The sequence below is a fragment of the Hemiscyllium ocellatum genome, chromosome 13, assembly GCF_020745735.1.
Source record: "Hemiscyllium ocellatum isolate sHemOce1 chromosome 13, sHemOce1.pat.X.cur, whole genome shotgun sequence".
Taxonomy (NCBI): domain Eukaryota; kingdom Metazoa; phylum Chordata; class Chondrichthyes; order Orectolobiformes; family Hemiscylliidae; genus Hemiscyllium; species Hemiscyllium ocellatum.
In genome coordinates, this window is record NC_083413.1 from 61,631,941 (window position 1) to 61,656,948 (window position 25,008).

General features: G+C 41.8%; 1 protein-coding gene across 3 annotated transcripts in view; it reads right to left on the minus strand.

Annotated features, from left to right (window-relative positions):
* The window catches only part of pxylp1 (2-phosphoxylose phosphatase 1), a 158,703-nt gene that overhangs the window by 22,243 nt on the left and 111,452 nt on the right, over positions 1 to 25,008 (minus strand). For all 3 annotated transcript variants that reach the window (XM_060834233.1, XM_060834231.1, XM_060834232.1), the window contains one exon: positions 13,962 to 14,088. In XM_060834233.1, the coding sequence (XP_060690216.1) occupies positions 13,962 to 14,088 (127 nt within the window). The remainder of the gene's footprint in view (positions 1 to 13,961; positions 14,089 to 25,008) is intronic.

Sequence of the window (25,008 nt, forward strand, 5' to 3'; positions counted from 1 at the left end):
TGATTGTGCAATGCATTGATTTGCAACACACACAGTGGCTGATTGCTCTTGAGAAGTTTCAACATTTAGATTATTCTACAGGGTATTTAAGTGAAGTTAGAGTGGAAGAAAATGATTCCGACATTCTGTCTTTTACGCAGTCCCAGCAGTGTATAAAACAAAATGGCATGCATCACAGATAGAAATATTTCATCCAAATCATCATGATCAATGTCTATGGATGATAAAATTGTAAACAAGGCTGGTACTGACAAATTCTTGGTAAACACCACCATATCAAAGCAAGCACATGCAGTTGCATCACAACATCCTGAACATGAGGCTAATGTCTTATATAACATCATGGTTAAGGAATAGCACGCCCACACATCAATGCACAACATGATGATGCACAATCTTTTTTATTTTGCAGACCTCAGTACTCAGACTTGGTATCTTGGCATCCAGTTAATACTTGCAAACAGTTACATAACCACCACTTAGAAAGCTGGCAAAAGCCTGCTCACATCAAAAGCAAGGAGGCATCATTAGCAACTGACAGATTATTTTTAAAATACTGCATCTGCAGGATATGAATTTCAAAGCACATTTCACATCGCCTGGTAGGTGGTTTTAACACAACCTGCCAAGTATTCATTATGGTCTAGGATATTTATTTATCTATCTTATATCATCTGCCATATTGCTTCCATGCCCCATTGTACGTTTTCTATATATTTGAGTGGGGTAGTGGAGTGATACAGTTGATAGAGTCAGAGGTGTTCAGCATGGAAACAGATCCTTTGGCACAACTCGTCCATGTCAACCAGATATCCCACGCCAATCTAGTCCCACCTGCAAGCACCCGACCCATATCCCTCCGAACCCTTCCTATTCATATACCCATCCAGATGCCTTTTAAATGTTGCAATTGTACTAGCCCCTACCACTTCCTCTGGCAGCTCATTCCACACACACACCACACTCTGCGTAAAAACGTTGCCCCCTTAGGTCTCTTTTATGTCTTTCCCCTCTCACCTTGAACAATATGATCCTGGAAAAGTAATCACATGAATGTCTGTTCAAATCCCACAATGACAATTTGTCAAAGTGCCAACAAGATTCTGTTAGGGTGTTTGATACAAGGACTAAATCCCCCTAATGCTCAGGTTGTGTAATCTCTTCTCAAGTCACTCACCTCTGAATTCTCAATTCCCAACAACTAAGCTTTTGATCTTTAATGCATTACATCTCAAATGCTATTGATTTACTATTTGTTTCTTTAGTTATTTTCTCCACCTCCTCTCATACCCTTTTGGCCTTTTGTGATAAGTAGTGCTCCCACCATTCAGCAGCCCAGTGATTCTGATTAAATTCAACCCCTGCAGTACCAAGAGTAATAGACACACATTGAGAGTGATGGACACCAAATCCAAAGGATGGAGTGATCGCATTCTACCACTAAGCCATACGAATGAATAACGTTTCTAGAAAGCCATAACAAATGATTAAGATCTTCAGTTCATTTATAAAACGTATATAATCTTTTTCAGTTTAGAAAATAACCATTGATGATTGAATGGTTATGTTGATAAAATATTTTTTTTAAAAGGAGGAGGCAATTATATTGTTAAATCATTTGTAAACAGCTAGAAATGAATTATGTGAAAACATTGCCATTTAAATTAGTCAAGGAAGCAAGACAAGTTGAGAGGGCAGTTAATAAACCTTATTGCATCACAATGCTTTGTTAACACTACACGTTTTCTCATTAATTTTCAGCCACCTACTTACCATACAAGCTATACATTGGGAAAACTTGACAAGGAATCTCACATGACCACTTGGAGAATTCAGCTCACTGCTTACCCCAAAATCACCTCCATGTTGGAAACAAGCAACATCTCAGGGCAGGCCCCATGGGCACCAGCACAAGCAATTTACGTCCATTGACTTTGGCATCCAACACATGCCAGTCTTTAAGATCCTTCACGGCACATCTCTGATCCACTTTAGGATGTTACTGCACTTCAATGTTGCACAATCAGGTTACATCGACAACAATCATTATTCCAACAAAGACACTTAGAACTCAGGGACATGTAGCCAGCTCACAGATTGAACCAGGCAATTTGTCCATGTTCTTCACTCATTGTCACAGCACTTGCTAACGCTGAGCTTAACTGGATGTTCACAACATATTTGTCTTGCATTTCGCCCCCTCAGCTAGAGATACCAGGCTCATGTTGCTGTATGTTATGTTGCTGTATAGTTTAGCGCAAACATGTGACAGTTGTCATCAGGCCTTACTCATAATAAGGGGAATAGCATTTAGACAGGGGCTGCCAGCAGGTTAAATCAAGGGAAGCCTCCAGTATCAGTCCAGGTTCTACTCTGAATGTTCTGAGTCAGGACCCCTTCTCACAATGAGTGATAAACTGAAGGACAGGCTGCTAAACCTCTGTCTGGATTCTTCCTGCCCTATTATTGGCTGTTTTCTTCATGGAACAAGAGAAAGGGGAATATTACAGGAGATGAAAGCGGGTGGCACAACTACTACTGTTGGTGCAAGTTGGGAGGTATCCAAAGCAAATAATTAGGCAGCTCAGAGGGCATACAGGTTAGTGCTGTTGGGAGCTGGGGATGGTGGCAGTGAGTTGACAAAATGTTACAGGCAACAGTGAGAGTGGTAGAGCATGAACCTAGATAGGAGGTGGGTACAATAGCAGAGTAGAGTGAGGGTGAGATATTGGAGAGAAGATGGTGTCACTTACAGTGACAGAAAGGAGAAAGTCATTGACCTTCCTCTACAGTGCTGCACATTCTTCCAAATGGCTGAGACTATAGTGACACAGCAGGCAATCTCGGACCAAGCTGGTATGGTCTGGTGTTATGGCCTCCACTGCTGCTCCTTCCCTGTGTCACATCCCATTCAGCAGGAGATCCAGGATCCTGCCCCTACACCATCCCTGCCCCCACATCTAACCCCACCCACATGCCAATCTCCACCCCCACACCTAATCCTCCCCCACTCGCAGCTCCAGTCCCACACCAGGTCCGAGCTCCCAGCCCTGCCATATCTTCACTATCCCTCCAGACCTCCCCCTCTGAGGATGAAAGATTAGTCCTCAGCAGAGGCCTCACCTTCATCCCCCTACGCTCCTGGATTAACGAATTCAACACGTGGCAAGACATCGAGCATTTCTTCCATCGCCTTCGCCTACTTCTTCAACCAGGATTCCCGCCCACCCTCTGATGACCCCTTCTCCCGCCTCCAACACATCCCATCCACCTGGACACCCCGTGCTGGCCTCTTACCTGCCATCAATCTATTCATAGCCAACTGCCGCCGTGACATTGACCGCCTCAACCTGTCCACCCCTCTTACCCACTCCAACCTCTCACCCTCACAACATACAGCCCTCCGCTCCAACCCCAACCTCACCATCAAATCGGCAGACAAGGGAGGCGTGGTGGTAGTTTGGCGCACCAATCTTTATATTGCTGAGGCTAAATGCCAGCTCACAGACACCACCTCCTTCTGCCCCCTTGACCATGACCCCACCTCCTACCACCAAACCATCATCTCTCAGACCATCCATAACCTCATCACCTCAGGGGATCTCCCATCCACCGCTTCTAACCTCATAGTCCCACAACCCCGCACCGCCCATTTCAACCTCCTGCCCAAAATCCACAAACCTGACTGCCCCGGCTGACCCATTGTCTCAGCCTGCTCCTGCCCCACCGAACTCATTTCTGCATACCTTGACACGGTCCTGTCCTCCTTAGTCCAAGAACTCCCCACCCACGCTCGGGACACCACCCACCTCTCCACCTCCTCCATTATTTTCGCTTCCCCGGCCCCCAGCGCCTTATATTCACCACGGACATCCATTCCCTATACACCTCCATCCCCCATCACAAAGGCCTCAAAGCCTCCGCTTCTTCCTTTCCCACCATACCAACCAGTACCCTTCCACTGACACCCTCCTTCGACTGACTGAACTGGTCCTCACTCTGAACAACTTCTCTTTCCAATCCTCCCACTTCCTCCAAACCAAAGGAGTAGCCATGGGCACTCGCATGGGCCCCAGTTATGCCTGCCTCTTCGCTGGATATGTGGTACAGTCCATCTTCTGCAGCTACACTGGCACCATCGCCTTTTCCTCCGCTACATCGATGACTGTATTGGCGATACCTTGTGCTCCCATGAGGAGGTTGAACAGTTCATCCACTTTACTAACACCTTCCACCCTGATCTCAAATTTTCCTGGACCGTCTCAGACTCCTCCCCTCCCCTTCCTAGACCTCTCCATTTCTATCTTGGACAACCGACTCAACACGGACGTTTACTATAAACCGACTGACTCCCACAGCTACCTAGATTACACCTCCTCCCACCCTGCCCCCTGTAAAAACGCTATCCCATATTCCCAACTCCTCTGCCTTCGCCGCATCTGCTCCCAGGAGAACCAATTCCAATACCGAACAACCCAGATAGTCTCCTTCTTTAAAGACCGCAATTTCCCCTCAGACATTGATGATGATGCTCTTCACCGCATCTCCTCCACTTCCCGATCCTTCGCCCTTGAACCCCACCCCTCCAATCGCCACCAGGACAGAACCCCACTGGTCCTCACCTACCACTCCACCAACCTCCAAATACATCATATCATCCTTCATAACTTCTGCCACCTCCAAACAGAGCCCACCACCAAGGATATATTTCCCTCCTCACCCCTATCAGCATTCCGGAAAGACTACTCCTTCTGTGACTCCCTCATCAGATCCATACCCCCCACCAACCCAACCTCCACTCCCGGCATCTTCTCCTGCAACTGCAAGAAATGCAAAACTTGTGCCCACCCTCCCTCCTCACTTCCCTCCAAGGCCCCAAGGGATCCTTCCATATCTGTGACAAATTCACCTGCACCTCCACACACATCATTTACTGCATCTGCTGTAACCGATGTGGCCTCCTATACATTGGGGAGACAGGCCACCTACTTGCGGAACGTTTCAGAAAACACCTCTGGGACACCAGCACCAACCAACCCAACTGCCCCGTGGTTGAACACTTTAACACCGCCCCCTCCCACTCTGCCAAGGACATGCAGGTCCTTGGCCTCTTCCATCGCCAGACCATGGCAACTTGACCCCTGGAGGAAGAGCGCCTCATCTTCTGCCAAGGAACCTTCCAACCACAAGGGATGAATGCAGATTTCTCCAGCTTTCTCATTTCCCTTCCCCCCAACTTTTCTCAGTCCCAACCCTCAGACTCAGCACTGCCTTCTTGACCTGCAATCTTCTTCCCGGCCTCTCCGTCCCCACCCACTCACCGGCCTATCACCCTCACCTTAACCTCCTTCCACCTATCGTATTCCCAATGGCTCTCCCCCAGGTCCCTCCTCCCTACCTTTTATCTTAGCCTGCTTGGCACACCCTCCTCATTTGTGAAGAAGGGCTTATGCCCGAAACGTCAATTCTCCTGTTCCTTTGATGCTGCCTGACCTTCTGCACTTTTCCAGCATCACATTTTTAAGCTCCTGCCTTCAAAGTAGCGCACTGACTTGCCTCTATCTGCTATGTCCAAATGTCAGGGACCTTGCAGGGCAGCTCCAGTCTGACTGTACTTGTCAAGGTGCAAGGGTTGCCAATGCATTCAGAGTCATCCTGTGACTTGGTAAGTTGTTACGGAGACAGCACAAGGTAATCGGATATGAGAAATGCAGTTGGTGTGTAATTACTAAGGCAGGTTTGGTAATAAAGGGCGAGTGAACTCAGAAGGCCTCACAGTGATGAACCCTCCAAAAATCTCAACACTACTTGTAATTGGCCAAACAAACATAAGATTCAGGATGTTACAGTCAATTTACATAGAGCAAGGTGTCTCAGCAGTTAGCACTGCTGCTTCACAGTGCCAGGGACCTAGGTCCGATTCTATCCTCATGCAACTGTCTATGTGGAGTTTGCACGTTCTTCTATTGTTTCCATGGGTTTTCCTCCAGATGCTCCTGTTTCCTCCCACAGTCAAATGATGTGCAGTTTAGGTGGATTGGCCATGCTAAATTGCCTAGTGTCCAGGAATATGCAGGAAGGTGGGTTAGTCATGGGAAATGCAAGGTGGGGGGTAAATTTGGTAGGATGCACTTCAGAGGATTGGCATGGACTTGATGGGCCAAACACATTGTGTGGATTATTATGATTCAATGAACGCTCGGTCAGTCTCTAGTGGAGGAGTGCATTTTGTTCGTTGCACCACATTTCAAGAAATATTGGAAATCTTTGGAGTGAATGCAGGACAGATTCACGAGAATGGTACCAGCAATGAGGAACTTCACTTATGTAGGACAGATTGGAGATGTTGAGACTGTTTTCTTTGGAGAAGATGCTGACAGGAGATTGCACACAATTCTTTCAAAATCATGAAGGAATTCGACAGTTTGGATGGAGAGAAACTATGCCCATTGTTGGGAGAATTGAGAGCAAGAGGGCACAGGTTTAAGATAATTGCCAAAAAGCAATGGTGACATGAGAGAATAAAAAAAACACTTTCACTTAAGGAGTGCTAGGAACTGGAAGGCACAACCTGAAGGTTCGATTAACAAAAATTAAACTGATCCATGCAAGACAGAATTGGATTGTTATTTTTAAAGGAAGAATATGTGAGGATGGAAGGTGAAAGGAGGGAGTGGCACGAGGTAAATTCCTCCAGTGACGTTAGAAATCACACAACACCAGGTTATAGTCCAACAAGTTTATTTGGAAGCACTAGCTTTCGTAGCACTGCTCCTTCATCAGGTGATTGTGGAGAATAAGATTGTGATACACAGAATTTATAGCAAATTCTGTGTCTTACAATCTTATTCTCCACAATCACCTGATGAAGGAGCAGCGCTCCAAAAACTAATGCTTCCAAATAAACCTCTTGGACTATAACCTGGTGTTGTGTGATTTTTAACTTTGTACACCCAAGTCCAACACCAGCGTCTCCAAATCATATCCTCCAGTGAAGATCTCGCAACATATACAACCGGCCAAATGGCCTGTTTCTATGATTTAATAATTCTGTGATAGTCTACTGCTTTTGTAATGCTTATCAAAGTTGTTTTCCTTTATTATAATATTCTAACTTCATATTCTCTCTTAGCCCTTTGAACTTCTTTCCAATGTATTCATCATGATTTCCTTTATTACTGTTACCGGTGGGATTGTTATTCATGTTTCAGTCAGATTGTAGTTTTTAGTTCCCAACAGTTCTCTTCACCAACATCAGTTACTTATCTCAATTCATTTGCTAGAATTAAACCAACGTTTCTTTCACTGTTGACCTAACAATTTTTTTATCCAAGAATCAAAGGTTTGCAGAATTTTTATCCATATTTATCAGTTTAACTTAAGATAGTTTAAAATGACCTAATATGTCTCTTGCTTCTGCATGTTTCTCAAACCTTCTCACAAATTATTTACTAAATTTCATTGATTTCCAGCCTATTATATGCAGAAAACTGCCCGTCAGTTTATAGCCCAGTTTTAGTTTGGTAACAGATCAGTGGTTAAAGAGACAGATACACACCTTCTTTTCTTCATAAAACACTTCCAGTTAGTAATATCAAAATAGCAGCAAGAATATTCAATACAATTATGGCTTTCATAGCTGCTAATCATCTGCATTGGAATTTCTGGATTTTGCTTTGTAGTATCACAGTGACATTACTATGCCACTCAAATATGAATCTCAGAATTTTTACATTGCAGAAGGCCAATTGGTCCATCATGTCTGCAAAAGCTCTCTGAATAATTTGAGATAATGCCAAGCATCTGCCAGTCCCATAGCCCTGCATGTTGTTTCTATTTAAATAATCAGTCAATGCTGTTTTGAATGACTCAGTTGAACTTGATTCCACCACACTTCCAGGCAGCACATTCAAAATCCCGACTACTCACTGTGTGAGAAAGATTTATCTCACCTCGTATTTGCTTCTTTTTCAAAGTAATTTAAAACTTTGTCTTCTGATTTTTTAATCTTTAAACTGAGGAACAGTTTCTTCCTATCTACTCAGTCAAGACCCTTTATGATTTTGAAACCAGCTATCAAATTTTCCTTTGGCCTTCACATCTGGAAGACCCAACTTCTCCAATCTGCACACAAAAATAAAGTTTCTCATTATCATTACTATCTGGCTATTTTATCCCAAGTAAGTATTTCTGGAACTTCCCCACAACTGAAAATAAACTGACAAATATATAACTGATGGGCCTACCTTTACAAAGCTTTTGAACAATGGGGTAACATTTGCAATTCTGCATCCTCTGGTACTAACTCCCAAAGCTGGGGAAGTTTGAAAAATTATTGTCAATGCGACTCCGATTTCTACTTCCTTCAATATGCTTTGATGCATCTCATCCAGTCCTCAGGCCTTATCAAATTTAAGCATCAATAGTTCGTCCAAAATCTCTCCATCAATTTTAAAAAACCTTCTTGAGATTGAGTGTCTTTTCCTGTCACCTTGATTTGGGCAGAATCTGCATCTTTCTTGACTGACAGAGCAAAGTATTCATGTAACATCCCAGCCATGCCTCTTGAATCCCCTTTCAGTCCTTAACTGGCATTACTTCTATATTTAACACACTTCTACTGTTTAAGATTTTGGGATTTCCCTTTATGTTACTTGCCCATCATTTTCTCATTATCCCTCTTTGTCTCTCACCTCCCTTTTGTGGTCAGCTTGATTTACACCTGCATTTGTTATCTAACACACCTTCATTTGTATCTTGAGATTCTAAGGAGCTCAAGATTCGTCTGTCCTACCTTTCACTGTCGAGGGAACAATCCTTAACTGTGCCAAAACCACCACCTCTTTCAAGGATGTCATTGTTCAATTACTGTTTTATCAACCAACCTCCAATTTCAGTCTACTTGGTCTAGCTCCATTCTTGACCTAGGAAAGCCCACTCTCTCCAGTCAATTCTTCATACTCTGGAGTCATCAACATCACATTCCATCGTTGTCCCTCACAATACAATTATCATTGTCCCCAAAATGTTCCCTTACTACCCCTTGATCTATCTGGCCCATCCCATTCCCAACAACCAGGTGTCTCTTTTCTTCTTGAACTTGGCCCCGTACTGCTGCAGGAAATTTTCCTGAAAGCAATCCGGTAACATCTGACCCTTGCATTATGACTATTCCAGTCTATTTATGGGTTATTAAAGCCTTCCATTATAACTACTCTCTGATGTCTGTGCCTCTCTGTAATTTAATTTCTCTAAACTTTTCCCACTAATTTGTGGTCTTTAGATTACACCAAGCAATGTAATTGCACCCTTCTTATTCCTTAGCTCGAGCCAAGTCAATTCTGTCCTTGAATCTTTTCCCCAGTACTGGATGCTCTCCTTAACCCAAACAGCAACGTTTTCTTTTCCTGTCTTTCCTAAACACCTGTTACAATAATATTTAATACCCAGAACTACACTTCCTGAAGCCAAGTCACAGTTATTGCCACATCATCATTCCCAGGCAACCTGTTCCTTTAACTCCCCAGTTTTATTAACTATACTCACTGCACTTACATAGATGCAATGTAAACCAGATTTAGAATTCATTCCTTTCTCCCTCAGTCTGAATCCACATGTTAATGACTATTCTATCCTTGTTTACCTCTCCCAGCATTTACTGCACTCTGGCATTCTTTTTTAATATTCTCTGCCAGTTCCCACATCTCTGATGAGTTAGTTTAAACCCTCTCTTACTCCTCACCAGCAAAACATCTGACAAGGAACCCCGCCCTGCTCTTTCTCGATGCAACCCATCAGATATATGCAGGTGCTATTTCCCTCAGAACCAGATGCAGTATACCCGGAATCAAACACCCTCCTTCCTATCTCGCAACATGTTCATCTGATTTCTTCTGATTTCTGTGCTCATTGGCACATGGCACTGGGAGTCATTTGGGGCTGGTACTTTACAAATCCTGTTTGTACATTTTCTACCTAGCTCCCCAATTGCAGGACCACATCCTCCTTCCCACTTATACGGTGGGCCATGACTTCTGACTGTTGCCTTCCTGAAGGAATTTCCTATAGCTGCTCTGTGACATCCAACAGGGAGGCAACACACCATCGTGGAGTCATGTTGATAGCCACAAAAATGCCTGTTGCTCTAAAGTGTAGTACCCTATCAATGTTGCCTTTGCACTTTCTTTCCTCCCTTCCAGTATAGATAGACCACCGATGCCATCACAGGCTTTGTTCTTGTATTCCTTCAAGAATCCACTGTCCTCACTAAAATCCAGAACAGAATAAGCAGGACCTCCGGGGGTTCTTGCATTACTTATCTGTATCTGTTGGGCTGCCTGTTTTTCAACCATTCCCTATCTGCTTGCCCCTAAATTGCAGTGTGGTCACCTCTCAAAAGTATTATCCATATCGTCCTCTGCCTCTCAGATGCATATAGCCACTACTCGAGGTCTGAAACCATGAACTCAAGCTTGTGCAACCTGTGACATTTTTTGTACACAGGCTAGTTTCGGTCATGAAAATGGTCCACACCCTCCACACCCCCACCCCCACATGCCATAAGTCAGGTATTCTGCTTGGCTGAACTAGCTTTCCGTATCTTAACATATACTTTTCTGTTCTGTTACTTACCTTATCTATTTTAACCCTACTTTCTTGACTATGAATTAAAACTGGACATGAGTAGAATGCAGAAACTCTTCATCCTTACTTACAAAGCAGCTTCTTCTCCTGTGCCTATAAATTATTTATTTCACAGCATTCGTTCAGGAACAGACATTGTTCAAAATTACTGCAGTTGCTACACAGTCTCTAATGCTTAACAACCATTCAGTTCACAACTCTCTGTGATGTCATTCAGACTTTTTTCCCTCCACTCCTCACACTGTTTTATCTGTTGTCTGCATTCTCTGCTGCTCCATTAGGTGCTGGTGATTGTGTCTGAGTTCTCTTCTCTCTTGGTCTTTTAGGCGCAGCTGATCGAAAGACAGGAGGACACACAGACACTCTCAGTCATGAACGTTGAGGTCTGGCTGTTCCCACTTTCCTTTCTAAAATAGTTTGTACTGATTCTGAGCTATAATATGCCTCTCCCTCAGTGCCACAGTGTAAGGAATTCACAACCCACAGAAAAATGGTCAATGCATGACTTCACAGGCTGAATTGTCCAAAAGAGATCATTCTGCTGCAACCAAATAATAAATCAAGTGTTTGTTATTCCATCACAAAATTTACCAAGAGTTTTGGCTACATTGTAAATATTTCTATTTACTATACAAAATAAAGCTCTATTGCAATGTTCATATTAGCCACAGTTTATTTGTATTTTTGCAAACCTCAAAATATTGATCTGTGTTGTATTTTGAGACTTTAGCCTGTTTTAATCCGATTACATGTTGTTTCATTTCACAAATGCCATAAGACAATAAAACAGAGGCAGCACTAGACCTTTCAACCCATCAGGTCTAATGCACTATTTAATGAGATCATGGCTAACGATAATCTTCAAATCTACTTCCCTGCCTTTTCCCATAACATGCGATTCCCTTACTGATTAAAAATCTCTCTCAACCTTGATATACTTAATCACTCAAGCTCAATAGCCCTCTGTGGTAAAGAATTCCACAGATTCACCATCGTCTGAGACTTTTTAAAAATCCTCATCTCTCTCTCTCTCTCTCTCTCTCTCTCTCTCTCTCTCTCTCAAATGAGTGACTCTTCACTTCAAGATAGTGTCCTCTGGTCCTAGACTCTTCCACACGGGAAAACAACCCCTTCATATCTCCCCTGTCAAGTGGCCTAAAAGTCTTATCTGTTACAGTAAGATCACTTCTTATTTTTCTAAAGTCCAAGGAGGACAGGCCCAACCTATTCAACCTCTTTACATATGAAAATCCATCCATATCTGGAATCAACCTGGTGAAGTTTCTCTGGACTGCCTTCAATGCCAATATGTCTTTTCTAGTTAAGGAACCAATACTGTTCACAATATTTGAGCCATAGTCTGACTAATGCCTTAGCTTAGCAAGACCTTCCTATTTTTAAACCCCATTCCCTTTGAAATAAAGGCCAACATTCCACTTGCCTTCTCATTACCTGCTGAACACATAAGCCAGCTTTTTGTGATTAATGCATGGGGACTCACAACTAACCCGGTGCTGCAGTTTTCTGCTGGCTTACTCCATTTATATAGCATTTAGTTGCTTGATTCCTCCTAGTAAATGCATAATTTTGCATTTTCCCACATTACATTCCATCTGCTAAGTATTTGCTCACACATTTAACCTGTCTATATCGCTCTATGGACTCAATCATTCACACCACTTGCCTTCTTAACAATTTTTGTGTTGTTCACAAACTTGGCAATAGCACATTCACTTTCCTCATGCAGGCCATTAATATATATTCTAAATAATTGTGGCCCCAGCATTGATCCCTATGACATTCCACTAGTGATAGGATGTCATCCTGAAAATGCCTCCCTTATGTCAATTCTGTGTCTTTTACTAGTTAGCCAATTCTCTATCCATACTAATATGAAACAACATGGGACCTTATCAAATAACCTAACCTAACATTTTATGAAAATCCAAATATATTACATCTACCCCTCCTTTATCTATCCTCTTGCTATCTCCTCAAATAATTTGAATAATATTGTCTCACACAATTTCCCCTTCATGCTCACTCTGCTTGATCATTTATTTATTTCTTAATGTTCTACTAATACATCATTTATAATGCTCTTAATATTTTCCCAGCAATAGACAAAGTTAACTGCTCTATATGCATTTTTTTGACTCCTTCCTTTTTTGATTTAAGATGCTACATTTGGCAGTTTTCCATTCCTGTTGACTTTTCCAGAAGGTAAGGATTTTTGCAAGATTTCAACCAGTGCATTCACAATCTCTGCAATTACTTCCCTTAATATTATTGGGTATAATCCACCAGGTCCAGGGTTCTTATCGAACTTCAGCCACATTAGCTTCCTTAGCACTTTCTATAGTGATAGTCTTTGAATTGATTTCCTGTCCCCCCTTTGCCCCTTGTTTATTTAGTAATTTTGGAATGCTACTGATGCAAAGTATTTATTCAACTCCTCTCCCAATTCCTGGGTTGCCCATTGTTATTTCCCCATCCTCATTCTCAAAGGGATCGATGTTAACTTCATCCTTTCTCTTCTTTTTCATACATTTAAACTTGGTCTTACTGTCCAGCTTGGTATTAACCTTGGTTAGCATATTACCTTCCTGGGATCCTGCTTTCTCTGTGAGATATATCTTTGTTGTGAGTATGAACTATTCTCTTACAATGTTTGCTGTTGTTCCAGAACTGTCTTTTCTGCTAAATTTCTCTCCTAATTCATTCCAGCCAGCTCTGCCTTCATTCCTTTATAATTACTCTTGTTTAAGCTTAGTCTAGTTGTTTCCCACACACATTATCCCTTCTCAAAAAGAATGTTAAATTTTACTATATCATAATTACTGGCTCCTACAGGATCTTTTGCTCTAAGATCATTCATTAAACCTACCTCATTACAGATCAAAAACAGCCTGAAACCAAGTTGGTTCTATAACATATTATGCTAGGAAACTGTCCTGACTACACTCCATGAATTAATTTTTGCCAATCGCTTATCCCAGCCTAAATGAAGATTAAAGTCTCTCATGATTAAAAGAACTGACTTTGTTACATGCCCTCATTATCTCCTGATATATTATCTGTTCCACTGCATGGACACTATTAGAGGCTGGTATATAACTCCTCCAAGTGCCTTCATCCCCATTTAATTTCTTATCTCCATCAATGTTGGTTCGACATTTACTAATCCAAAAATAATTTATCGTTATCATACTTAGTCCATTCCAGACTAAGAATATCCCACCACCCTTTCCTTCCTGTCCGTCCTTCCAAAACGTCACATCAATCTAATGTTAATTAAATTTTTTCAATGAACTTACCTAGTGGGAATCAGTATACAGTCAATAGGTGGCGGTTTTGTTTTCGGAATGGCATAGAGAGGATACCTGTCACCATGGCGAATCATAACATGCACTGACAGCAATTTATAGTCCGATGGTGCATGGCCTAAGGACATAGGAACAAGCAATCTGTTATTATATTAAATTTTAAGTCAATAACATTTCTTCGTAATGAAGAACAAATAAGTAATATTTAATTGGTAAATATTTCAAGGTATTAAAACAGAGATCAATGCAAATAGATTCAAAACAAATTCTACCACAATACAAACTTATCAAGAAGACTCATATAATCTATTAACTAAGAGACCAGTGCACCCTTCTCCCTCCCTCCAGGCTTCACAGAGACTGTTCCCTCTAGAACACATTGGTGCACTCCTCATCCACTCCAACACCTCCAAACTTGCCCACAGGACCTTCCAATGTAATCTCAGAAGATGCAACACCTGTCCACTTACTTCCTTCCTCCTGATTATTCAGTGGTCCAGACACACCATCCAGGAATGGCAGCGATTTACCTGCATGTCATTCAATCTAGTCTACAACATTCGCTGCTCACATTACAGACTCCTCTACACTGGGGAGACAAAACGCAGTCTGGATGAGTGCTTTGTGGAACACCTATATTCTGTCTGTAAAAATGACCCCAAGCTTCCAGTTGCCCACCTGTTCTACACACCACCCTGTTCCCTGGCCAACATTTCTGTCTCAGCCTTACTGCAGTGTTCCAGTAAGGCTCAGTGCAAACCGGAAGAACAGTACCTCATTTTCTGCTGGGGGATCCTGGACTCAATACAGAGTTCAATAATTTTGGAACATGAATGCCTCCTTCGATGTCTTTTACCCAGCCCCATACAGGCCCTGTCATGACATGGAGTGTTTTTAGCACAGCCAACCCATTTTCACCTACTTACAGTCTTCATTACCAGCTTTTATCCTTCCCTGGCTTACTATCATCCCTTTCTTTGTCTGTCTAACTATCTCTCTCTCTCGCTCTAGGCCCCTTCTCCAACTATCCACTTACTCTTTCTACACTCCCTGTCTTCAGAATATATACCACCTTTTAGGGAAGTGCTGTTGTGAAAGTGACTGGGACCCTTGAGGAATTTTTTTAAAAAGTTTCCCAGGTTATGAGGATGGGAGAGGTGCAGCCATTGTCCCCATGCGGTGGCCACAGAACCTTGGAGGTTTGTGAAATAAATAGCTACATTAGTAATGAGCACTATGGTTTGTTTTTTCCTCAAGTTGTACTAAATTACACTCATAAGGCAGAAGGAAGTCCTTATTTCATCTTCAGAGAATCTGTTCAGCTTCTGATCTGAAATGTCAAACAACACATAGCACTGCTAGTCCCATATCTGTGTAAGTACATGAGGAGGTTCTGGAACACTTATGCTTAGAGATAACTCCAAGCTGCCTGAACTGAAGCTCCCAAAAATGAAGGCCTTTTCACATAGGCAGTTGACCTCAGAAATCAATTTGCAAGCATCTTACTCGCAAACACGTTGCTCCTTATTGCTAGATGGTTTGACCCAACTTAAGACTCCAGTTCATTTGTGAGAACAATCCAACAGCTGGGTAAGAGCAGAAGGAGAGCAATATAGATATAGATAGAGATATTATCTAAGATATTCCAATTTACAGGAAAATGACTCATGCAATTTTATCTCTTTAGAAGACTGCAGAAGAATCAACCAGTACAAGTGGAAGTACCGGCAGAATCATCTCAAGATCCTGCAGCAAAAATAAACTTACCAAGTCCCACCTATTCCAGAGGTGCTGAATAAAATCTCTGAACAGTCATGGGAATTCCACTGAGAAACAGTAGTGTGGTCCTCTGACTATGATACACGTTAAAAATGCAGAAGACTATGATATGGGCAATACTCATCGCACACAAATATGAAGTGATGATTTGGAGATGCCGGTGTTGGACTGGGTGTACAAAGTTAAAAAAATCACACAACACCTGGTTATAGTTCAACAAGTTTAATTGGAAGCACACGAGTGAAGTGAAGTATGCATTGATGTATAAATACATGTGGAGCACGTACACAGACAGTACATTTTTGTTTCAGAACAGTTGAAAGAACATACGACTGTTGCAATTGGGGACACATTTCAGAATGGGAGAGAATGCAGTGGAACTTTGTTGCAGCATTTTAGCCTGTGCTGGCTGGAATACAGAAAGATTTACCTATAGAGTAAAAGCAATGACTGTCTGATGCAACAGACTACCAGCCACAAGCTTTAGACTTCTCTTCTTCCCAGTGCAGATAAATATTGGAAGGGCAATATTTGAAAGCTGATTTGACTTTTACGTTTGTAGCTCTAGGGAGAAAATGTTGCCATCAGACCCTTACTCTCATAACTGGGCATCAAACGACTGCTGAATTGAATTTTTTTTAAAAATCAGAAAAACACGTGCCACAACTATAGACAAACATCATGTCTCTGAAGCCAAAACTATGATGTATGGAATTGTCACACAAAAATGAAAATCTAACTGTAGTGCTGGGGATCATGAATGAACAGCTTATAGATTTCTCAGTATCTGTTTTATATCAGCATTCAGCAACGCAAGACCTCTGAACTAAAAGCACATGGCATGTAATGAGTAAGACGAACTGATGTTAATTAACATCAGGTTTTAGAATAATATGGTCAGTGCTGCAACAAAACGGTAGAATTACTTCTCTTCCACAGAATAGAGAATTCAACTTTGAGTGCTTTTTCCCATTTCTGCAGTTATAAAGTGGTGGGCATTACCGAAAGTTGCAGCTGCGTAATTGGTGTTGCTATTTTTGTGAGTCCAATATTATTTCAAAAAACCATTTAAATAAACACAAGAACCAAACTCTCTATTGGATGGGAACACACCTGCAAAAGAGCACCTTAAGCATTACAACATTATTAAACAAAGGACATACGGTCTTCTGGTTATTGATATAACCTATTCCAATATGTCACAAGAAAAATGTTGGTAAACCAGGTCAACATCCTACTGAATTATATTTGCTGGTCACTTTTACCTTAATGAAGCTAAACGGATGCAAATACTTCAAGTCACTAGTCCAGCGTTGTATCAGCTGCAGAGGAGTAGGAATTTGGTGCAGATCCTTGTGTCCTAATTTTGCATTCCCTCTATTGTTTTGAATCTGTTCCGGTGTCATACTGAAGGCCCAGTTTGCTCTTTAAGCGATAATGCATCACACTCTTCTTCATGCATATATAACCCTGTTCCTAACAATACACAAACCTACTTCCAATTCATTTGTGCTGTACATCATTTCTGATGATAATTATGATTACACAACTAAATAAAACTTAAGTCACTGCTGAACCAGACCACACTCCTGCCACTGGAACTGAACCCCTCTCTTTCTGACCTCCTCCCCACTGCCACCCTCAGAGGGACAGAGTTCTCCCACCCATTGCCACTTATTCTAAGCAGTGCATGACTTCCCTGACAGCCTTGCCATCTTGCATCCTACCCACTTTCCAGGGGGTACTCCACAAACTTGGCACCCTAAACAGTGGCACATTTTATACCTGCTATCCTGGCACCTAACTCCCCTACACACCAGGCTTCCCCACCTGTTAGCACCGTGCCTACCTAGCAGCTGACACAAATAGCACACCTTAGCCCCTTTGAACCAATCCTCCCCTTTTATTTAGCTCCCTTCTCTTCCAGCACTCTAACACTCTAAGTACCTTATGTACTGTGTACTTGACAGCAGCTATCAAAATTACATTTCAGAAACTGCCAGCTGATTGCTGTGAAAAGGTTGCGGCGGGAAGCAAGCCATAGTTTGCCTACCTCTGACCTTTCTGTGCAATCAAACAATTTTAAAATGGAAGCATGGCTCCATGTTTCTGAAGGAGCCATGAATGGAATCTCCTCTTCAAAATGTAGATGTAAAAAAGGAATGCAGTGAGATTATCATTCCTCAGAAAACCCAGCTCAATAAATTCACAATCTTTCACAGACAGTCACACAGCTGACCAACTCCAGTGGTCAGACTTAGAGCTCAGAACCAGTCCAGATACTTCACTGGTAAAGTTTTCCTTTTGTAAAGTCTCATTTTTAGTGGATTGTAAAGTATCATTTTTTTGGTTTGTACTTCAGATATTTATAGATAGCTTTCATGAAGAAATAGAATCTGGAACTAAAGGCAAGTAACTCTCACTAGAGTTCTAAAGATGTACAGCACGGAAGCAGACCCTTCTTTGGCCCAACTCGTTCGTGCCAACCAGATAGTTAATCCAGTTCCATTTGCCAGCATTTGGCCCATGTCCCTCTAACCTCTTTCTATTCATATACCCATCCAAACGCCTTTTAAATGTTGTAAGTACCAAGCTCCACCACTTCCTCTGACAGCTCATTACACACACACACACACACACACACACACACACACACACCCCTCTGCATGGAAAAGTTGCCCCTTAAGTCTCGTTTATGTCTTTCCTCTCTCACCCTAAACATATGCCTTCTAGTTCTGGACTCCACCATCCAACAAAAAATACATTATCTATTTACCCTATCCACACCCCTCATGTTTTATAAACATCTACATGGTCCAGGGAAAACAGCCTCAGCATATTCAGCCTCTCCCTATAGCTCAAACCTCGTAAAATCAGCGTCATAGAGATGTATCAGAAACAGACCCTTCGGTCCAACCCGTCCATGCCGACCAGATATCCCAACCCAATCTAGTCCCACCTGCCAGCACTTGGCCCATATCCCTCTAACCTCTTTCTATTCATAGACCCATCCAAAGGCCTTTTAAATGTTGCAATTGAACCAACCTCCACCACTTCCTCTGGCAGCTCATTCCATTCACGTACCACCCTCTGCGTGAAAAAGTTGCCCCATAGGTCTCTTTTATATCTTTCCCCTCTCACCCTAAACCTATGCCCTCTAGTTCTGGACTCCCCCACTCCAGGGAAAAGACTTTGTCTATTTACCCTATCCATGCCCCTCATAATTTTGTAAATCTCTATAAGGTCACCCCTCAGCCTCTGACACTCCAGGGAAAACAGCCCCAGCCTGTTCAGCCTCTCCCTATAGCTCAAATCCTCCAACCCTGGCAACATCCTTGTAAATATTTTCTGAGCCCTGTAACCCTAGCAACATCCTTGTAAATTTTTTCTGGACCCTTTCAAGTTTCACAACCTCCATAATAATACAAAGAATGGTGGAGGCTGGAAATCTGAAACGAAAGCAGAAATGGTTTGAGAAACTCAGCGGGTCTGGCACCAGAAACTCTACTCTGAAGAAAGGTCACCAACTCTGCTTTCTTTCCACAGATACTGCCAGATGTGCTGAGTTTCTCCAGTCATTTCTGCTATTGTAACTCTCACTACTGCTTGAAAGCATACATGTTTAAACAATACAGGTTATACAGAAAATAATGAATGACTTTGTGCACAGTTATAGGTAAATTGTAATCCTGACTTATACAAACTAGGCATCCAAGTTACTCTGAGTTTATGACAAAAGTTCTGTACTAATATACAAAAAACTTTTTATAGTTTGGATATTTTTTGTTAAGTACATGGACAGGCTTGTGGGAATATGTTTTAGTGACTAACCACTACATTAACCCACTGCAAAGATTAAATACAGAATCCATAAAACCACGTGTCACTCTGGAATCTGACTTGTCCTATCTTACCACTATTTGGGATCATGATAATTTGTACTGAGCTATCTCCCACACCCATGATGTATATGCCTAGGCAGATACAAGTTGCCTTTAAGTCATGTACCATTCTCATTTGCATATATGTTCTAAACATTTTAATTTGGATATATTTTGTAATCCCTTCATTGCTGGTGGGTCAAATCCTGAAACTCCCTGCCTAAAGCACTGCTCCATGACCTTTACCGTATACAGTGCAGCAACTGAAAGATCACCTTTTTGAGAGCAATGAGAGATGGATAATAAAGATTAGCACTGTTACCGATGCCCACATAGTCAACAGAGCGAATTTTAATGCCCAAACGCAGATGTGTGGGGTTGGGCCAGATGTTAAAATTTAAAAATCCAGAAAAAACTCAATCCAGCTACACATTCCATCTCGGTCAAGAGTCAGACCATGCATTTCACTGCAAATAAGCTAATAAACAGAGCTCCGCTGTGTGAAAAGCTTCTTTTACATTGTTTGAACTAATGCTTGTAAATCATAAAACATCAGGCTTGTGCAGCAGGGTAAAAACCAAAGGTTGCTAAAAAGACAGACGTTTTCTATTTGATCTGCAGTTAGCAAGACTGCAGCATTGATGGCACTAATGTGATGGGTGTTGTACAACATTAGATGCTGTATAAGAGCCACATTGTTTTAGAACTTTGCAAGCTGTAGTCAGTTCCTTTGTTTACATAAGAGAACCATAGTGCTCCCTTTCATGAACAGCAATCACAGCTTTATAGTCTATGAGAAAAAAAAGAGGAAATAATGACAATCAAAAAGTGGAAAAGAGGGCCACTTCCCAGAAAATATGCTTATGCCATAAAATTGCCTGTACTTATATATATTAGACTGTTTATTTTCCTGTTCAATGAAAATGCATTTCTGATGCAAATTTGCATTAACACTTTTTAGGCTTGCCTTTTTGCCAGGATATTGGGAATCAACATGAATTGGAAGACTTAGCTACAAAGAGCCACTTGATTAATGTCTAGAAATAAATCCAACACAAAAATAAAACAGAGTAGACTCAATACTTAATTTAGGTGCTCTCAATCAGTATTTCACTATTACAGCTATTAAAGATATATGTACTTCTTGAACATTACTAGTGTTGAAGTATACTTCAGAAATATTGGTTAAATAAATTGCTAAATCTCTTGAGAGTTTACAGTCACTTTTACTATTTAAGACATATTGTTAAATTTAGCCAAAACATCAAGTACAACATGTGGTAAGTGCCTGGAAAGATCTGCAACAAGTCAGAAACTCTTCTGAAGGTCAAAATAGGAATGTAGCATTCTATGTTGTTTCAATAACTCAATGCCATGGCTACTCACATCTGAAAATCCATGAATCTACAGACAATCATACATGTTTACAAGAACGATCCGGGGATGAAGGGTCTGTCATATGAGGAGTGGTTGAGGACTCTAGGTCTTCACAGAGTTTAGAAGGATGAAGGAGAATCTCACTGAAACTTACAGAATACTGAGAAGCCTGGATAGAGTGGACTTGGAGCAGATGTTTCCACTAATAGGAGAGACCAGGACCCAACGGCACTTCCTCAGAGTGAAAGGATGACACTTTAGAATTGAAATAATGAGGATTTTTTTTTCAGCTAGCGGATGGAAAATCTGTGGAACTCATTGGACACCAAGTTATTGAATATACTGAAGACAGATATCCATAGGTTCTTGATTGGTAAAGGTATCAAAGTTTAAAGGAAGAAGGCAGGAGAAGAGGTTGAGAAACATATCAGCCATGATCGAATGGCAAAGCAGATTTGATGGGCCAAATGGCCTAATTAGAGTCATGGAGATGTACAACATGGAAACAGACCCTTCGGTCCAACTCATCCATGCCGACCGGATATCCCAACCTAATCTGGTCCCACTTACCAGCATCTGGCACATATCCCTCCAAACCTTTCCTATTCATATACCCATCCAGACGCCTTTTAAATATTGCAATTGTACTAGCCTCCATCACTTCCTCTGCTCCTATACTTTAACTTACGATCTTATTTCTAACTCCAGGTAACAGATATCAGAATACCATATCCTCAACATGTGAACTCTGACCGGGTCCCACAGACCGTGGCCATGCTATTCTGTCTGGCTCAATTTCACAATGGGCTATGGATTTACCAACTGAAACCTCGGGACAGCTGATAATCACATTCAAATTGAACCTATAACATGATTTTGAATATCAACATCAAAGAGTGCCAAACTCCATCACTCCTGTCCTCACCTTGGAAGCTGGGTGATAAGTAAGAGAAGGTGAAGTACAGTGGGCCTCCATATGTCCTGACTGCTTCAGTTACTATGAAGGCCTGTTACAAACTTTAGAAAAAAGAGCTCAGACATACTCATGTTTGCTAAAGCCCTAACGATAGCATTGGCTAAAGAAGATGTATAACCTGGAATTTCTCAGTGGCTTTACCAGCAGATGAAGACTGGAGCAGAATGAAACATTCAGATGCCTTGGTTTCCTTAATACTTAATGATTATCTTGTACTTAGATGGAGACACAAAAACTGCAGATGCTGGAATCCACGGGAGACACACAGGAGGCTGGAAGAACACAGCAAGCTAGGCAGCATCAGGAGGTGGAGAAATCAATGTTTCAAGTGTAACCCTTCTCCCAATCCTGAAGAAGGACTATGCTCAAAACATTGACTTCTCCACCTCCTGATGCTGCCAGGCTTGCTGTGCTCTTCCAGCCTCCTGCTTGGACTTGGAGGAGGCTGGTGCCTTTCAGCTGCTGTAACTGCAACTGAGCACCCCTATTTAGAATATATCAGCTCACCATTATTGAGGAAGGGACTTAAAAAGGTGCACTAAATGTCTGCCTCACTTCTCCTGACTGGATTGCCACATGTACAGGTATCACTATCTATACAGGAAATACATAAAAACACAAGTAGTAAAATCTGGGACTGAGAACATTGAGACTCCAAAAGACACATATCAAATTGAACCACTGGAATAATGCACTGTGATTGTTGCTCAAGAACTCCAAATGAAATTAAAATTGGTGCAGTGAGAGACCTGACTGACTAATTGGAGAGGGACAGCTCAAGGAACACCAAAAGAGTCTTGCTTTGTTCTAGAAGGTAAAATCAGTAGACAAAGTTCATTGATGTTGTGGTTCTGTTCGCCGAGCTGGAAGTTTTTGCTGCAAACGTTTCGTTCCCTGGCTAGGGAACATGAGCCTCCTGTGAAGCGCTGCTTTGATGTTTCATTGTTCATGGAGTTAAATTTGCCATTGAAAACGAACTTCTCTACCAGCTTCTATCGTTTCCATTTGTGATTCTATGTTTCAAACTGGCAAACGGCCAATAAAGCCACAGTGATCAATGCTTTTACCCCAACTCTAAGTACTGACCATGAAACCAGTGAAGTTTTCTATGCCAAACTTAACCAAGCTCTGTGTATTTTAAAGGAGATCACTCTTATTCTTCTCAAAGCCTTTGATGTAAGAATTGGATCAGATTTCAATCTCTGAAATGAAACCATTTGGTGGGAAGAAATTTGAAAATTCAACTCCAGCAGCTTTCTTCTTCTTACCAAATTGGCAGATAGACTCATTAGCACAAGTATATTGTTTTGGCTGAAGAATAAGTACAAAACCTCATGGTAGCATGTATAGGCCAAAGACTGGCAACTAATCGATTACCATCATTGTCCATGCCCAGAATCATAAAGATGTCAGGATCATCAGAACAAAGACAAGAGACCAAGGACAGCTGGCCTAATCACTAGCTCATTCAATCAATCATGCTCATTAAACTGGCCTCCCAATAATGGTGTGCAACCAAAGAACTTTGAAATGTATAGATCTCTCAAGAGTAAGTGCTGAAAGGAGGTTTCCCCATATGGGAGAGTCAGGAACAAAGAGTATGGTCTCAGAATAAAGGGACATAAATTTAAGACTGAGATGAGGAGGAATTTCTTTTCCCAGAAAATTGTGAAACTTTGGAACTCCTTGCCACAGACAAATGTGGGATCAGAGTCCTTGTAGAGTCAATCCTTGAGATGGATTGAATCTTGATCAGTTAGGAAACCAAGTGTTCCTGGGAAAATGGACAAAAGTGGAATAAAGGAATGCTGGATCAGCCGTGATCCTATATGATGGTGGAGTAGGCTTGAAGGGCTGAACAGCCTACTCCAGTTCCTATTTGTTATGGTCTTAAGAGATGTACATGAAAAAATAACATTGAAGGATCTAAACAAAATACACTGACTCCAACAATGCTTTAGAGCAGAGCAACATTTGGATTTTCTGTCAGGAAACATCAGGACTGGATGATGAAAATAATCAGAATATCAATGAAATAACTTATAACAGTATAGACAATTCTGACCTTGGTAAAATGTCCCAAACTCAGAAAAAGAAACCGGTCTACTAACAAGCAGGGCAGAGGTGTGAAGGAGCACACATGACTTGAGAATCAGGTGGTGGGTAAATAAGGCAATGGCTATTCAACACTTTGCTGCCATCAATGATGTTTGTGGATTCTTCACTGGTACAGAGATAATAATATGGCCCAAGTATCAAGGACTACATCCTTTACATCCTAAGGACAGGTGAGATCAAAGAGAAATCTGTCAAAACCCATTACAGGGAGCATTTTGAAGATATTTTCAATCACGTACCTCAAAAATACAGGAGGCATCTCAACGTACTGCAGTCATACCATCAACGCTGCCTCCAGATGACCATATGTACTAAGTGGGAGGATGGATACACCAACATTATGAAGGAGCACTATAAGCACTGATGCTATGATCATACATTGTCAGCTTCATTATGTTGGTCATATTGCTCAGGTGTCAGGTATCAGGCTGAAAATGTGTTGCTGGAAAAGCGCAGCAGGTCAGGCAGCATCCAAGAAGAAGGAGAATCGACGTTTCGGGCACAAGCCTTCTTGAGGAAACCTGATTCCTGAAGAAGGGCTCATGCCCGAAACGTCGATTCTCCTTCTCCTTGGATGCTGCCTGACCTGCTACGCGTTTCCAGCAACACATTTTCAGCTCTGATCTCCAGCATCTGCAGTCCTCACTTTCTCCTCGGTTATCAGGCTACCAAAGTAGATTTTATTCTTCCAGTTCAGTCAGGGCAGACATTCAAGAGGAGAACAGAAGAAGCACTTCAACAATGTGCTGAAAGCCAAAATGAAGACATGCAACATTGACCCCAACTCCTGGGAGACTAACAACCTGGATCAAATCTGCATGAAGGATTCCAGTATTTTGAAACCTAATAAAAGATAAAGTCACCATAGTCTTACCAGATCATGCAGCTGCTCTCTCATTAGAGATGA